Genomic DNA, 16,505 nt, shown 5'->3' with positions numbered 1-16,505 from the left:
CGCAGTAGAGTAAGTTGTAGAACCTTTAAAATTTCCAGTGCCCAGACCCCCCAACCCCGAAAGTGTGATGCCATTGGTCTGTAGGGGGTACTGGACATGAGTAGTTATCTGAAGTACTGATGTGCAGCTTCTGAGATGAGAACTCGGTCCATATTAGCCAGTGTTCTCACCAGCAGGGCACATCCTATCACAGCCGAATCCGCTGCTGGAATAATCAAGGCAAGGGGCATTAAGTCTTTTTTTTTTTTTTTTAATTTTTAAAAAAAATTTTTATTAACAAATAATGTATTATTTGTTTCAGGGGTATAACTCTTGTCCAGCTACCTATCACTGTCTGATAAATTGTATTCTATTTAATCGGTCCGTATGTTCTTACCCTTCTTTTTAAGTGAATGTTAGTAACCAGGGTAGCTTTTTTAAACTAGAGTCTTACTCATTCTATTCCTGCCATCCATCACCTTTACCTCACTAGATTAGAGAAATTCTTAGTGTTTATAGAGAGTATTAAAGGGGACACTCAGACTGGCATTAGTAATGTGTATCTTTAAAGTTGGTTTACTCTAGGATGATGATACTGATCTGAGGACTGAATCCTTATAATGGAGACTTTCAACGATTCTTCAGAATTGCCCGTTCAGGCTAGATGAAACAGAATGACCATTTTTGCAGGAGATGATTGAGTTCCCTCAGCAGAGAGAGATGCATGTGTGCTTGCTCAGGTTACAGAACAACAGGAAGCAAGGATGTGAATGAGCAGAAAAGGAAGGGCCAGGGGATGTCATTGACCAATGTGTCCTGGGCTATTATACACTTTTCGGACCATATTGTATTTACATCTGACATAAGCTCAGGGAGAACTTGGCAGTGTTCTATAAGGCTGTACACATTGCTGGCTGGGAAAAAGGAAGGCAGGTTCTGGTGGTCCAGAGAAAAGACACATGGCCCATCCAACTAAATTAGAGAAAAATATCAGGCTTCGTGGCAAAAGAGGGGTTTTTTAATTCCTCTTTTAAAGGAGCTCTGATATTTAAAAAGAAGATGTCCTGGGCTTAAGTGAAGCTTAATTACCTGGCACATCTTCTGAACAGAAAGTCCTGTCTATGTGCACACATCCATTACGTGGCCGCCCTGGCAAGCAGGGCAGGAGGGGCCAGCATGCGGGTCTTGCTGAGTCGTAATGGTTCACATTATTTTCTTCCACTTGAATATTAACATTGGGGTTCCTAACAGCTGCACATGTGGAAAATGATAATCATTGGAGTCCAAAAGTAAAAGAAGGAAAACAGGAAGCTCTCAGTGACCTCTTGGGTTAGGTCATCTAAAAATAAATAGGAGCAGCTTTTTAGAACCCAATTGCTCTCCCAATAAAGAGTGATTCATTAAGTGTTTGATATGCTGCTGGATTAATTGATTCAATCAGAGTGAATCATGTCATGTATTTTATTTAATTGCCTTGACATCAAACACGGCAGATCATGTGACACTCCTGTGTCCCTCCTGCCACTTCAGCCAGTGCCCATACGACTCTTGAATTCCATATGGAAACGAATTCAAGATGGAGGCTGGGTGGGAAAACATATTTTCATCCAGAAGAGTTCCAAGTCCTTAATTTCTCTTAGTTAAATTACTTGGCAACCAAAAAAACAGTTTTTAAACTTTCAGAACTTCAGCAAATTTCTTTCGTGGGTCAAAAAGAAATCACTTGTGGGGAAAAGATTTTAAAATAGCTACTTTGTTCCAGTTCATGTGGTTCCTGGTCAGAGCGCAGGGGGCATAGGTTTTACTGTGGCATACGTCTGGGAGATAGGTCCCCGCTTCACAGGGTATTTCAGACTATGCCGTATATTTATTGACATGAAATCTGGGGATAATTCGGGTCTGGCACCGTTCTTTAGGCTGAAATAGTATCATGCCATGTCTTATTGTTCCTCAGTGTCCGAGTATGTTCCTACACGCCAGGTATGATGTAGCACTCGATAGGAATAGTTGATACAACTTTATTTTGCATCATAATAAATAGCAGTAAAAAAATCAAGTATCAGCTATCACTATGTAGACATTCTCAAGGAGAATGTATCGAATGCTGTCTTTGAGTGCTGTTACTGGAAAGGAGAGAACCCGGGGGAGCGTGATCCCAGGAGAGAATAAGAAGGGGCCACCTCACACAGGGCTGTGTGCGCCCCGCATGGTGTTTGGTCTGCATGCTGAGAACATTGAGACACCATCAAGGTGCATTAAGGAGGGCGCATCTTAATGGTGTGTTTCAACAGATCACCACACTGCAGTGTGGAACATGAACTTGGGAGGGAGAATAAGACAAGAGTGGAGGGAGGAAGCCTGATTCTCGAGGTGGAATCCCTTTTGGGGAGGACAAGGCTCCAGGATGGGACCAAGGGAGTGAGTGGAAAAGGTGGCATGCAGGAAAAAAGAGGAGAGGAGACGGTCAAGGAGATGGGAGGATGGAGAATTAGATGGGCCTTTAGGTAGACATCCAAGCCTCCAAGTGTGACGGTAGCTTGGGGGTCTGACCACAGGTCAGTCAGTGCCAAGAGAAGAGAGCAATGGGCAGGAGACAAGAGAAACCTTGTGATAGCGGGTTTCTGCCACACAGTGGGAAGGTGCAGATCTGTAAGTGGCGGTAGGGAGCCAGAGGATGGCATGCCACCTCCTGGCCCCACAGTTCATGGGCTGGGAGAGCACACAGTTGCTACTAATGAGCGCAGCAGGGGAAGCAGTCTCCTTGGTGAACACATACTGTAGATTAGAACATGATACACCCTGTGCCTGGCCCCAGAACACTGAGTCTTGGGAAATGTCCATCTGGTTTTAAAAACCTATTATCAACTGTATTCGCCCTATCAACACAGAGTCTCCAGGGTTTTTTCCCCGAGAGAAGAGCTTTGAGTCCACAGATAAGCATGTGTGCCCAACATTTTATTTACACATGAGGAGGGTTTTGCTAAATAGACTTGTGATGAGTTCTCCATTTCACAATAGCCACATTTTGAGAAGCAGTCATATTCAAGGAATCCTGCCTAGAATTTTCCAGAGTCTAGACACTGCAACACAAGTTTAGGGCATAGAGAGGCCTCCTTTCTGAAGCCTGTAAAGGTTCTCAAGAGAAAGCAACAAGAAACAAGAGACTACATCAAAACTCTATCACTGAAAGAATAAATAAACTCCACCAGGAAAGAAAGACTATTAGGGAAAAATAAAAATCTGTTAGCAGGTCATCTCTTGAGTGAGAATCAAAGAGAAAGAAAAACTGGGAAGAATGACTTCATGTATCCCATCTGTTTAATTTGTGTTCCGTTATTCCAATTTGCAAGGGAAGTGGCAGACTTTGGGACACTGAAAATGACAGATACCAAAGAGAACCAGTTTTCTTCTTTTTTCTAGGGATATTAGAAACTCTAAATGAGTCCGATTGGTTTTCCTTACGTGGCAAAACTGGCTAAGAGAGGAGTCAGTAGTCCCCATCTCCTACGAAATCCCTGCAGAGAGCGTGCCTAAGTGAGCAGACACATGCCACTCGATACATTTATTGCTGTCCTTTCTGCTGTTGTTATTCCCCCCCCCCCCCACGGTTTTTGTGTATTCCGCATAGCTGTCAGCCTTGGCATCTGCAGATCTCTAGACTTGCCGCGGGTTTTCTGAAGCAAGACTCTTTGATTATTCCCATAGACAAGACAGTGCTGATTTACACCATACACCCCAGGGTGCACAGCTCGTGGTCTGGTATTCTAACTGTGCTAGTAGTGAAGATGGCCTTCTGTCAATAGTGAGTCTTGGGTCTTGCTACGCTGGCTACATTGATCACTCAAAAACATGCCGAAAGTTTTGTTTGTATTACTATCGTATGCCACCTAGTTTGTCGATCGAGAATGGTAAGCATCCTCCGAAAATCCCAAAATGCTGACGTTTTGATTTTTCACTTCAAAACAGACTGCATGTTTTGATGGAACCAAAGGTGCAGCCTTCTTAAGTGCCATTTCTGCTTTTAATGTAGACTTGGCCATCAGCCCAGTGATGTTAAAATGTTGCCATGGATCAAGGAAGAAAGCCTTTTAAAGCCTCTTTCCACCTGATTTAAAGTTAGCCTTTTCTTTCAAAGAACAAACAACCCAAACAAAGAAATTGTTTTCCCTTGATCATTCTGGTTTTATTCATAGGGGTTATAAAAACAAGGGAGAGGCTAGACTCCCATATTCTGCTGCTAGGAGATGTAATTTTGAGTCTAAAAGAAATAATGCATTTAATCTAATTATGAATGCTTTTCAGCATAAATCTAAAATAGTGCCCAAAAGATGCCTGGCCCTAAGTATCAGTGTGCTTACAATGTAGGTGCATACTTATGGATCAGTGATTCAGAAAGCAACTGTGTGTCCATCTCCAAATAAAGAGGTAGATTTCTGCACTGTGCTCCTTGCCCCAAATTATCCTTACTAGGGGATTTAACACATTGTATTTTGGGCCCTTCACTGGTTATTTAGTGGTGAGAGTCTACTTCTACATGGGCCGGCAGAATGGCTTGAGTATAGATCATGAGAGCAACATCCCCAGCCCAGCAACTGGAGGCAGCCTGTGGGGGACAAGGAACAGGGGCGGGGGGGGGGAGCAGACTCCCCATGAGCTGCTCCCCTGCCTCTCGGGTCCTCACTCACGTACTGGCTCTTTTACTGGGAACCCCAAAGTGGATCCACTTAACTGAACTTAGGTCTTTGCTCCAGGCATCTCTCCATTGTAACACCCGACAGCCACCTGTGTAATTACTTACCTATCTGACTCCCACTCCCCCACCCGCCCCTTACTCTGGACCCTTCAAGAGCGAGCACTACACCTCTTGTAAGCTTTGTACTCCCATCGTGGTAGCTGTTCAGTGAGTCCCTGTGGAATAAACGGATGCACGCAGCCTTCTCACGCCTTGTAAGTTCTGGGGGCTCTTGAGACACATACCTCAAAGACTAACAGTTCATAAAATTGTGTCCTTGTGAGGATGAAGCATTGTGTACAGTCTATCAAAAATGTCACATTTATCCATAAAGTTATTTCCTTTAAAACATACTTGAGATATGTGGGGGAAAAAACGAGAGGCCTAGATTTCTAAAAACCCACGTTCTTTGTACATACCGGCCTACTTGATAGAAATAGAAACTTTGGCCACTCTGATACACACAGAAGTCATCCCTGTATTTTGATTGAAGAATCAATTCTTCAGGAAACGGTCATTTGACTACGTCTGCCCTTGGGTCTGAAGCGTGAGTGAGAGCCTTCACCGGCCCAGTCATGTCTGAAAGTGAGTGTTTGTTTTTTTGATTGCAGAATTCATCCCCCAGGCATTTGGAATGCCCTTATCCCAAGTCATTGCAAATGACCGGGCCTATAAACTCAAGCAGGACTCGCAGAGGGACGAGCAGAAGGATGCGTCTGATTTTGTGGCTTCCCTCCTCCCGTTTGGAAGTAAAAGACAAAACAAAGAACTCTCAAGCAGTAACTCATCTCTCAGCTCCACCTCGGAAACGCCAAATGAGTCAACGTCCCCGAACACCCCAGAACCAGCTCCTCGGGCCAGGAGGAGGGTGAGTTGGCCAGTACTTTCTCTGACACCACCGCTAAAACAACCGAAGCATTACAGGGTTATTCTCTGAACCTCTGCTCTTGGGAAAACTGGAAATGGAGTCCAGGGACCTGTCAGTGACCCCATTCGGGGACAGCGTGCCCCGGGCCGTGGGGCACGTGACACAGCCTCAAAGCCTTTTTCCGGCCGCTCTCAGAGCTGCTGGGTGCCCCCCTTGGTTCCCCACGTGTGTGCCCCGTGATGTCCTGAACATTCTACAACATCACTGTTGACCGTGCTCTAGCTTCATCTTCTGTCCTACCACCAGACTTGCCCTCGAGACTGTGAGGCTGGAGGGCGGGGCCGGGTGGTTTTGTTACTGTCTTCATCTCTAGTCCAAGAACCACGCCTGGCCCCCCAGCCACCTGGCTGCCAGTCCTCGTAAGTGACGAGTTTTTTTTTTCACAAGAAACCTACATATATATTGTATATCATATATCATATATCTGATATATCATATATCATATATATATATAGAGAGAGAGAGAGAAAGGGCACATATGTCCTCTTTCAAATTAATACTCTAAGAACACAGTACCATGTATTAAGTGAGTGCTGTGTTCTAGGCACTGTGTTATTTCTTATCTCAGATTCCCTGTTTCAATCCAGGAAAGCTGAGTTCTCAGGCAAACTGGTTGGTGATCGGCTGAGTCAGTTGATAAGCATCTCTAAAAATTTCCTAAGTCACTGGGAGATCTTCTCTCCTTTTCCTCTTGCCTGGAGACCCCCAAATCTTTGCCACCTCCAACCACTCACTACTGCCCTACTGAAACCCCCCCCAAAAAAACCCCAAACACTTCCCACTTAAAATCCACATTCGAGACCTCTCCAAGATAAAGGGGCACCTGAGCCGCCGCTGTTTTTCAAGGCTTTGGCTGTGTTTAAAAGTGGAGAAATGATGACTTTCCAGGATATTTAAATGTATGTGATGGAACTGTTCTTGCAGTCTTATCATCATCTCTCAGACTGCGTGTCCTAAGGCTGTAACACCCAAACTCCACATGTGAGCTCTCTGGGAATCTGGAGCCCAGGCAGCGGGCCTCCCAGATGCCCTCTCCTCTGGCCAGGCCTTGCTAGGATACCAGCAGCGAGCCCCTTCCTCTCCGCTTCATCGGGGGCGGGTGGTGGGGGGGGCTTGGCCGTGTAGACACGGCCGGTGCCCTGCTCCCTTCCACTCGGCCTTTCCCAGTCCCAGCATGCCAGAGCCCTCCTTCCACCTGCCAGCACCTCACCCCTGCCAAGGGCTTTCTCTGATGGCCAGAGGCACCCACCCACGCAGGTGATAGGCTGCAAGTGCCGAGACATTGAACGTCACCTCCCGGCCCCTACCAGAAGTTGCCCTTAATCAATGACTCTTGAGGCTTGTGGTATAAATAGCCCAGCACACTTGCTCCCCAGCACAGTTAGCTCTGAGGTGCTTGACCCACACTGTCTCCCAGAGGTCCCCAGGGTGCTTGGGCACCAGCTGCCCACGGGCTTGTCATAGGCTGGGTGATGCTCTTCATCCGCTGCCCTCCCTCCCTTTTCTCGTTCCCCCACCCCCTACAGCTGTCTCCCGGGACCATGTCCCCGATAAAGTTCTTTGTGCCAGTTCTGGGGGAAACCCAACTAAGACTGTTCCATGGAATCCAATGTTAAAAATCTGCTTCCTAGAGTCATAGTTGAGATGCTTGGTTTTTATTTGCAAGGCTTCTCTGACTTTACCTCATTCATCCAGCATGTATGTGATTTTTTTCTTGTTTCAACAAATGAAGTGGTTGGGTCAAAATATTACAACTCGATGTCCGCCCTCTCTCGTCTAACACTGGCGAATGTTGTTTGTGGAAATTGTAACTGCCATTCCCTTAGCTTGTTGTGGTAGTTTCCTCACTTTTTCAAGAGGCGTTGGCCGTTTTCCTTTTAATGTACGAAGAGCGTGATTGAATGAAGTGGCGTTATTTCAAGGGTGACACACAGTCCTGGGCAAAAGCGTTATTGGCTAGCGTGTGAGGGAACTTGCTCTTGTTTTCTCCATCCACGCTCTTTGTTCACGTCTGTGTATGATTTGCAGGGCGCGATGTCAGTGGATTCTATCACAGATCTTGATGACAATCAGTCTCGACTGCTAGAAGCATTACAACTCTCCTTGCCTGCTGAGGCTCAGAGTAAAAAAGAAAAAGCCAGAGATAAGAAACTCAGTCTGAATCCCATTTACAGACAGGTCCCCAGGCTGGTGGACAGCTGCTGTCAGCATCTAGAAAAACATGGTAAGCAGACTTGTCTGGCAGTGATCAAGTATGAGAGACTCTCATTTATTCAAGCTTCATGGATTTAAGTGCCCAAGTTCAATGCTTTGTTCATTTGCTCAGACTCTGGGCTTAAATTTCCTTTGCGAAGAAAGCTTATAAATCTGAGTGTGTGCTTTAGAGAGTACTGGGCTAAACAAGATTGCGGGGGACAAAAATCAACTCGATGGTGTTCAGGCTGCCCAACACCCAAGGGTCCTCAGATGTGAGCCGGAGGCCAAGATCTGTTGGGCTGGGTCTGTCCCCAAGCCTCCCTTCAAACAGAGCCCAGCCACTTTCATCTTTTTTAGGCATCGACATTACTAGCAAGGCTTCCTTTAAAAAATAAGAGTCCAGCTTCTAAAAAAAAAAAAAAAAAAAAAAGATTTGCAGACATTCCTTAAGTGAATAGAAAATACATGGCTTTTGACAACAGCTTTTCTATATTGCTGTTTGCATTTTTATGGAAAGGTGTCCACTTCAAACTTCTTCATAATGACCCTTGAGCAACTCTATTCCAATTAATATGCTGACCTAAAAATATACTTCTTTAAAAGTTTTTCTGAAATGTAGACTTTTGGCTCATCAAACTGCCATTTCCATAACCTGAATGTGTTTCCTGTACTGTTAGCATGCATCTTATGGACATGAGAAAAGTTAATTGCTTTTTTACTATAAAATAATACACTCATTGTGATAAAGCAAGAAACAGAAAAGCAAAGCAAATTCTGAGGCTATCATGGAGACATAACTACTGTTAATATTCTCATCTAATTTTTTCAGTGTAAGGGGGACTGTAAAAAATGATTAAGGAGCTATCTAAATATCTTAATCACCAGATAACATATGGATGACTTAACAAAGTTAATATGTATTGAAGGTTTATTTGTCTATACAAAATTTTTTAAAGATTTATTTATTTGAGAGAGAGAGAGCACGACTGGGGGGAGGGGGAGAGGGAGAGGGAGAGAAACCCAAGCAGACTCCCCACTGAGCCTGGAGCCTGACACGGGGCTCGATCTCACGACCCTGAGATCACAACCTGAGCCAAAACCAAGAGTTGGATGCTCAACTGACTGCGGCACCCAGGCACCCCTCTATACAAAATTTTTATATGTACCTGTGTGTATGTGTGTATCTATCTGTCTCTTCTCCTGGGAAAGCACACTGGGCGTCAAGGAAAATGCCTTAGTCATTTCGAATTCCCAACACTTAGTATCATGATTAATACAATGTAGGTGTTCAATAAATATTACTTGCACGGAATTATTTTTTAAAATAGCTTAGCAATGAAAGTGTTCAGTACTGCGAATATGTAAATTCAGCCTAAATTTCACTGTGAGGTAGAAAAAGAGACTCATACTTTTATAATTATAGTTTTTCCCTATAAAGAATGTAGAGAGTGAACTGTAAGCAGTTTAAAGAGTCCTAAGTGAGAAAATTCTACTCCAATCCTGCAAAAATCCAGTGCCAGGCTGAGTAACTGCTTATGTGAAAGAAAACTTGGTATGTCTTTCTATTTTCTTTCTGAAAATGAATTTTCATGAATTATAATTTGTAAAATAGTATTTCCTTGAAGCTTACTAAAAAACTGGACGGTTCTTTCTTTCTTGGAATGGTTAACATGCAGTGTAGGGCCTAAAAGAAAGAAGATTATCTTTTCAAGGACCTGATTCTGCTCCTGGTTTACATGGTGTTTAGCTCCAGAAAAATACAAGACATATTCAAATGCAAACGGACATTAATCTTGGTCACTTGAAACCAATGAAAAAGGAGCAAGCCTCAAAAACAATTCTTTCATAAGACTTTATTTGCCCGTTTGGCAAATGGGTAGGAAAGAGTTTGAGTCACTTTAGCCTTATAAACATTTGTCGAAGATCTTTTCATTCCCTCCACAATTGGTCTTGAGCAGTTATCTTGACTCTGTGTGTATATAGCACCCTTCCCCACTTACACTTCACCCAGATGCTTTCTGTACTATTAGCTCAAAATTCCTTAAGCATCCTCAACTTCCCAGAAGCACAAATTTAAAAAAACACCACCACCACCACCAAAACCAGACAACATAGTGGAGACTCAAGCCCTGTTGCATTTCTGGGATTTGGACTGATTGTAGGGTGGGGCGTCCTGCTTATTCTGCTGCCCTCTTTCCTTGAATTCCCTAAGCCTGAGATCCAAGTGCTCTGGGGTCATGTTTCCATTCCAGTTTCTGATGAAAAGGAGAGAAAGGTGATCGCGTCGATTTCTGGGACAGGCCAGAGCAAAGTCACGTTCCTTTGCCAGGTCAGTGCCTTTTTGGGTGGACGCCTGGTTCTATCAGTGACTGTCTTAAGTCAAAGTTACTAAATGCCTGGACTGTATCTGCTCTTTGAGAAAAATCACCATCTCTCTCTCTTATGTGAGAATGGCATTGGCCTTCTGAAGGCTGTCAGTTGCTCTGCCTAGAAACAAACAAGCAAACAAATACATATTTTAAAAACTTAAAACAGGTTCTAACCAATTGAGATACATAGGAACTATAGCACTTGATCACTAACTCGTTATTTTTTCAATTACAGTCATTTTTGCCGAGCGAAAAAGTACTCTAATTGGGGAGATAATGTCATTGAAATGGGCATTTCTGAAGAGTCTGGAGGGATTCAGGTGAATGAATAGTCCCGCCTGTGTAGGAAATGCCCTTATGATATTTCACTTATGTAGAAAATTCAACTCTTCAGAAGCCATCAGAAACTAAGAAAATAAATGTAGCCAAAATTAAAATTGCTATTATATTACAGTTTTCTCTGTTGTGCAAAGGAGACTCATTCAGTTCAATCAGGGTCTGTTTCTCTCTATAATAGATGCCAGATATGATTCGAAGAACTCTATATGCCTTAATTAATTGAATCATTGCATAACTATTCAGGCGGATACTCATTATGCTCCTTTTGCAGGTGAAAAAGTATAATTCTGGAATGATTCTAAATAGCCCGATTATCCTGTTCACAAGCTCCCAGAGAGGTAGAAGCAATAGATTAGGCTAGGGGTTGGCCTCACTTGTGAGGAAGACAAACTGAGAGCAGCAACAAGGAAGGTACAGAAGTTTATAGAAAATAGGTGCAGAACAAAATCCTACCCAAGGGCAAGCACCAACATGTGATTATGCAAATCAGCAATAATTAGCCTCTCACCATGATTCTGTCAAATTATTCTGGAAGTTCAGGATACCATTTATAAGATAGAGAACTGATAAATGAGATTTATGGATTTATAATTATATTTATAAATGAGTTTGTAATTATAGATGCTATCTTTTCTAACTAAAAAGCCCTGGAAAACCAACCAAAAAGGGATTATACTTAATACATAAGTTGGCAAGGCCATAAAATAAATACACAAAAAGATACCTATTTCCTATATAAGAGCAATAATCAGTTATATACTCTAACAATAAAATAATTCATTCCTATTAATATCAAAAATATACCCAGAATATCTGTAAGAAGAAGCAGGAAACTTCTATAAAGAAAACTGCAAAGTTCTACCAAGAGATCTAAAACATGATTTAAACAAATTAAGATGTTTACGTTGGTTCTGGATGAAAAGAAATAATGTTATGAAGATTGTAATTCTTTCCAATGTGATTATATGTTGTACTAGTCCAAACTCTTTCAGTGGCACGAGAGAGGAACCCAGATAAAATTAGATTAAGCAAAGCACCCCCCCAAAAAAATCCTATTTACATACTGCAAGTCTCAGTATTATATCTAAATTCAGGCACAGCTGGATCCAGGATTCAAATGATGCTCGGAGAGCATGAGTCTGTTTGCTGGCTTTACTCTCAGGCCAGCTCTCTTCACGTGGCTACAAAATGTCCCTTGGTGGCTCCAAACCAGCATCACCCTCATAACCGATTATCCCAAATGAAGAGAAAATGAGCCACCGATAAAAAAATAAATGTAGATGATGATCATCAGTGGCGATGATTAATGTCTTGCATAGGAAAAGGAGAGTCATTCAGACATTCTGTGCCCCCTGAAGGAAGGAAGTACGTAATACTTCTTAGGAAGTATTCTTGTCCCTCCCCCCCCAAAAAATCAAACCTGAATCAAAGAAAACTCTGGCTCAACTATGTAAAAAGAAAAATACACACATACATACATGGAGAAAAGACTGGATAGAAATAAAACAAAATATTAAGAGTGGTTATTTCTACATCAGGTATTTTTAAAAGTATATTATCTTTTACATTTTTCTGCATTTTATAGATTTTCTTTAATAAGTACTTGTTTTAATTATAATCAGTGAAAGAATAAATATCTATTTTTAACATCGATAAAGAGCTAAGAATTCATATAAAATACATGTTTAAGGGTGCCTGGGTGGCTCAGTTGTTAAGCGTCTGCCTTCGGCTCAGGTCATGGTCCCGGGGTCCTGGGATCAAGTCCCACATCGGGCTCCCTGCTCAGCGGGAAGCCTGCTTCTCCCTCTCCCACTCCCCCTGCTTGTGTTCCCTCTCTCGCTGTGTCTCTCTCTGTCAAATAAAATTTTTTTAAAAAATGCATGTTTAAGTAATTATTCTGAATGATGAAGAAAATGTTACTTTTTTCATATGGAGAAGATGCGGAATACATAATATCACATGAAAAGTTTTTCCTCGGAAACGTTTAATGTGATGTGCCCCTGGTGCTTACAGGGCTAAGCTTAAGGCACCTGCAGAGTCTAATGTGGGATAACTAAGCAAGCATTTGTGCACGCTGTTGTGCTGTTACTGTTCTGCATGTTGCTGGCATTCTATGTCCTTGGTGATTTCCTCCAGTTTCGAGCCATGAAACAGGACTGTTGATTTTGTTTGCTTCTTTGCAGGCCTCCAGACGGTAGGGATATTCCGAGTTGGAAGCTCAAAAAAGAGAGTGAGACAAGTAAGTTAAAAGTGAAGACTATATTGTACATTTCACTTCACTTTCAATTGAATTACCTCCGGCAAAGTTGCAGCTGCTGCAAATTCATTTTGGAGTAGCTCTTCTGTATCCTCCCACCAATTACAGTGTAATTGACTCCCAAGAGGTCAAAGGCAACAACTGAGAAGCTCAGAAAGGTTGTGATGGAGTTAGGATCAAACCCTTGGAATCAAAATGTTTGGCATGTGCAGCCAAACAAAACTAATTTATAAACCTCTTATTGAAACTTTAAAAGCAGGAGATTCAGAGAGCACCTAATCAGGAAGGGATAATAAATAGAAGACAATTGTTTAACACTTGTTTTTACTAAAATGCAATATGAATGATGCCGTTAACGTTCCCCTCATATGAGGTGCTATGTTTACAGTTTTACTTTCTCAAAAAGAAATTATTCTTACTACGTTTCCGTGGAACTGCTGACCCCCCCAACTCATTATTCGTGGGGACCTTGCCCCTTGGTTTCCTTCAGCACTGTGCAACATTCTCACAACAGAAGTTTGATGCTAGACCTTCGGGAATAGGTTCCTGTGAGCGGGCAGGTATTTGTGTTCATGAGGGCTTCACAAAAGGCAAACCTCCCTTTGAAAAAAGAATTCGTTTGTTGGCTAAAAGAAAATTAAAACATGATGTTTCAAGACTGATGAATCACAGACCTGTACCCCTGAAACAAACAATACATTATATGTTAATTAAAAAAAAAAGTGATGTTTCCTCTGTTGGTCCCAACAGAAAGAAGTAAGAAACTCAGCAACTCAAAAATGAAGCCAAATGAAAATAATTTTTAGTTGATGAAGCTGAAGAAATATTTGTTCATAGAATTGAAACTAACTGAAATAAATGCCTCCTGATACTTCTTTTTTGTCAAGATAAAAGGGGCTTCCCAAAGGAGTCCCTTTTCTGTTTATTTGGTGGATTGCCTTTATTTTCAATAGTCACCTAAGAGACTACGGAACATTTAACATTTGGCCACAGGGCTAGCAAGAAGGAAGATAGCATGATAACATTTTGGGGCCCTCCCGCCTGAGCAGAGCAGCAGAATATTTTCAAAACATTTCCTTATTGATTCCACCCACCAGCTGTGAGAGGAGCCCCTTCACCCACTTCTTTTGAGGCTTGGAGAAATTAAGAGAAATTAAGAAACTTAATTCAAGATCACACAGTTTACTCCCGGTTCAGTTCAAGATCAATGTTAAACTCAAGATCCCACAATTGAGATTAAGCCTCTTTCCACGGTCCGTTCTTTCTGCTCATGTGTGTGCTCAGGAGAGAAACGTGGCGTGTTTGAATGATCAGAGGAAGGAGTGGTGCCAAGTGGGAGACTTCCGTTCTGGCTGCCTACTATACATTGATGACAGTTGCCTGGAATCAGTGAGCAGTTCGGGACAGTGATGGGCATTCTCATCAGGTGGAGAGGTGGCTAGTGGCCGAAATTATCCCTCAGTTATATCTGGATCCACCAAAGGGAAAACCTTGGCATAGAGATTTATTTAAGGATTTTCCAATCAAAATGTGATTTGTGGTTATTGAGACTTCGATTCCTAGTGTGAAATATGCCCTAACTTACCATTTTATCTTGAACATCACTTCTTAGCACCCTACACTTTTTATTCAGAACAGTTGTCACAATATTAACAGCTAATTAATCGTCTATGGGATTACCAGTTGCTCACCAGCCTGAGAGCTGGGGGAGGATAGGGACGTTGCCTCTTTGTTCCCTAGTGTACTTTGAGACCCTGTGCCAAGGCCCGGTACGCAGGAAGTTGAATGAATGGGTGAATGAGTAATTGAACCGATAAAACTCTTACAGAAGCTTATCGCATAGAGGAGATTCAGGAACTCACGGAATTATTTCTACACTAGAAAACAATACAAAGAAGTTGAGCTGTCGGTCGTGGAAGTCGAGTGTAGAGTTATGACTCCCTTCGTCTTGCTATCGTGTTTTCGTGTTGTCATAAATGCTGACAAACCCAGGATAACGATTAAGTGAGGGAATCCTTTTGGGAATTGTTAATAAGGCTACTTTGACAAATCTAAGACAGCTTTTATTTAGTAATTGTCATCTTTCGAGCCTTAGTCACAAATGGCTTATCAGAGTTCTTAATTTCATCATGTGCAGCAAAAAACCTTGCTTTCTTGTTGAGTATTTCTGTAAAATGTCAAAATTCCAACCTGGTAGGATCACTGACATGCAAAACTGCTGGATGATAGATGAATTCCTCCCTCCCACATTTACCCTTGACCTAACCCCTCAGCTCTTCCTCCCAATCTTCTGGATGTCATTCTCCAGCCCTTCTGCTTGCATCATTAACAGTAAACCTACAGATACATTTATTTAATAATGCATAATATATATATTCATGGCTGGATTGCATAGACTCTGTAGATCACGGCAAAATGTTGTTTTCTTCTCCTTTCCGGTGTCTGTATAAGCTTAAGACCAGATACTGCATGTCCCCACACTTGGTTTGCTGGGCCCTGAACGTTGAGGTATGGTGTCATAAGACTGCCACTTGAACCATTATTTTTCCAGTTACGTGAGGAGTTTGACCGTGGGGTCGATGTCTCTCTGGAGGAAGAGCACAGCGTTCACGATGTTGCTGCCTTGCTGAAGGAGTTCCTCAGGGACATGCCGGACCCCCTTCTCACCAGGGAGCTGTACACAGCCTTCATCAATACTCTCTGTGCGTAACACGGCCATTTGCAGGAACGCGTCCTGGGATTTCCTGGGATGTCCGACTCCCTCGACGAACCTTGTGCATGTGTTTCCCAATAATGTTTTTTGTTGTTGTTCTTATTTATTGGTCTCTAATGAGTGGGGTATTTGGGGAATTTTCTGAGATTTACCCTGGGGAGAATTAGCAAGGAGAAAGTTGCCATAAAATAAAGAAGAATTTGGGATGCTTTCAGATGACCCCAGCGCAGTAGAAAGTGCTATAAACTGATGCTTTGGAGGAACAGCAAGAGTTCACATTGAGTCTGTGCCTCAAAATGAGTTTGCGTTTCTGGTTACGCGGAAGGAGGGAGCCACAGGAACCCAGAGTGAGAAAAGGGGGCAGGCAACATTCCAGGGAAAGCAGGATGACATAGCCCAGTGGCAGGGCTTTCAATATGGCTGCTCCAGGGCTATAGACCCAGATGGCATGGAGGAGAAAAGGAGGACGAGGGGAGGAGAAACAGGCCAGAGCTGTGACAGCCTCCATATTTTTCTTCCTCCAGTGCCACAGTTAAAACAGGATCACGGAAGAGAGTGAAGACACTGTCATTGTGCCGTGTCTTTGGTTATTGCCAACAAAAAGTCAATTCCTTGTGGATTGCTCAACAGAAAAGGGCCTCAAATCTGCTATAAACTCAACTTTTAGAATGTTCACCAACTCCCAGTCATTGTTAGTAAATATTTACAGAAGATGAAAGACTGCAATCCACAAAGTAAATGATGAGTAATGCCAGGGAAGGGAGGGAGAAGCAAGTAAGGGAAATTAAGCTACCTTTCTCCCCGGGATGATAATGTTCGCTCTAGATGTTTCATTTCCCCAGGGCGACTTTATCTTTACGTCTGTCACAGAACCTTGCGCTCAGTTGCTAAGCGAATGGGAGAATGGTTGGAGTGGAATGTGACTGGCCTGGCTAATCCCTTTCTGAAACAGGTGGAGAGGAGCCTCTTCTCAGAACCTGAATGGTGGGAGT

At 42.7% G+C, this 16,505-nt stretch overlaps 1 protein-coding gene across 1 annotated transcript in view; it reads left to right on the top strand.

Annotated features, from left to right (window-relative positions):
- Positions 1 to 16,505, top strand: part of ARHGAP6 (Rho GTPase activating protein 6) — a 241,425-nt gene that overhangs the window by 186,230 nt on the left and 38,690 nt on the right. Inside the window, exons 4-7 of the mRNA XM_032391112.1 lie at positions 5,323 to 5,579; positions 7,668 to 7,863; positions 12,727 to 12,782; positions 15,352 to 15,502. Coding sequence (XP_032247003.1) covers positions 5,323 to 5,579; positions 7,668 to 7,863; positions 12,727 to 12,782; positions 15,352 to 15,502 — 660 coding nt within the window. The remainder of the gene's footprint in view (positions 1 to 5,322; positions 5,580 to 7,667; positions 7,864 to 12,726; positions 12,783 to 15,351; positions 15,503 to 16,505) is intronic.

Source organism: Phoca vitulina, unplaced genomic scaffold (assembly GCF_004348235.1).
Source record: "Phoca vitulina isolate PV1807 unplaced genomic scaffold, GSC_HSeal_1.0 scaffold60, whole genome shotgun sequence".
NCBI classification, from domain to species: Eukaryota; Metazoa; Chordata; class Mammalia; order Carnivora; family Phocidae; genus Phoca; species Phoca vitulina.
Note: the sequence above shows the minus strand (reverse complement) of the source record. Positions and strands in the feature narration are given on the sequence as shown.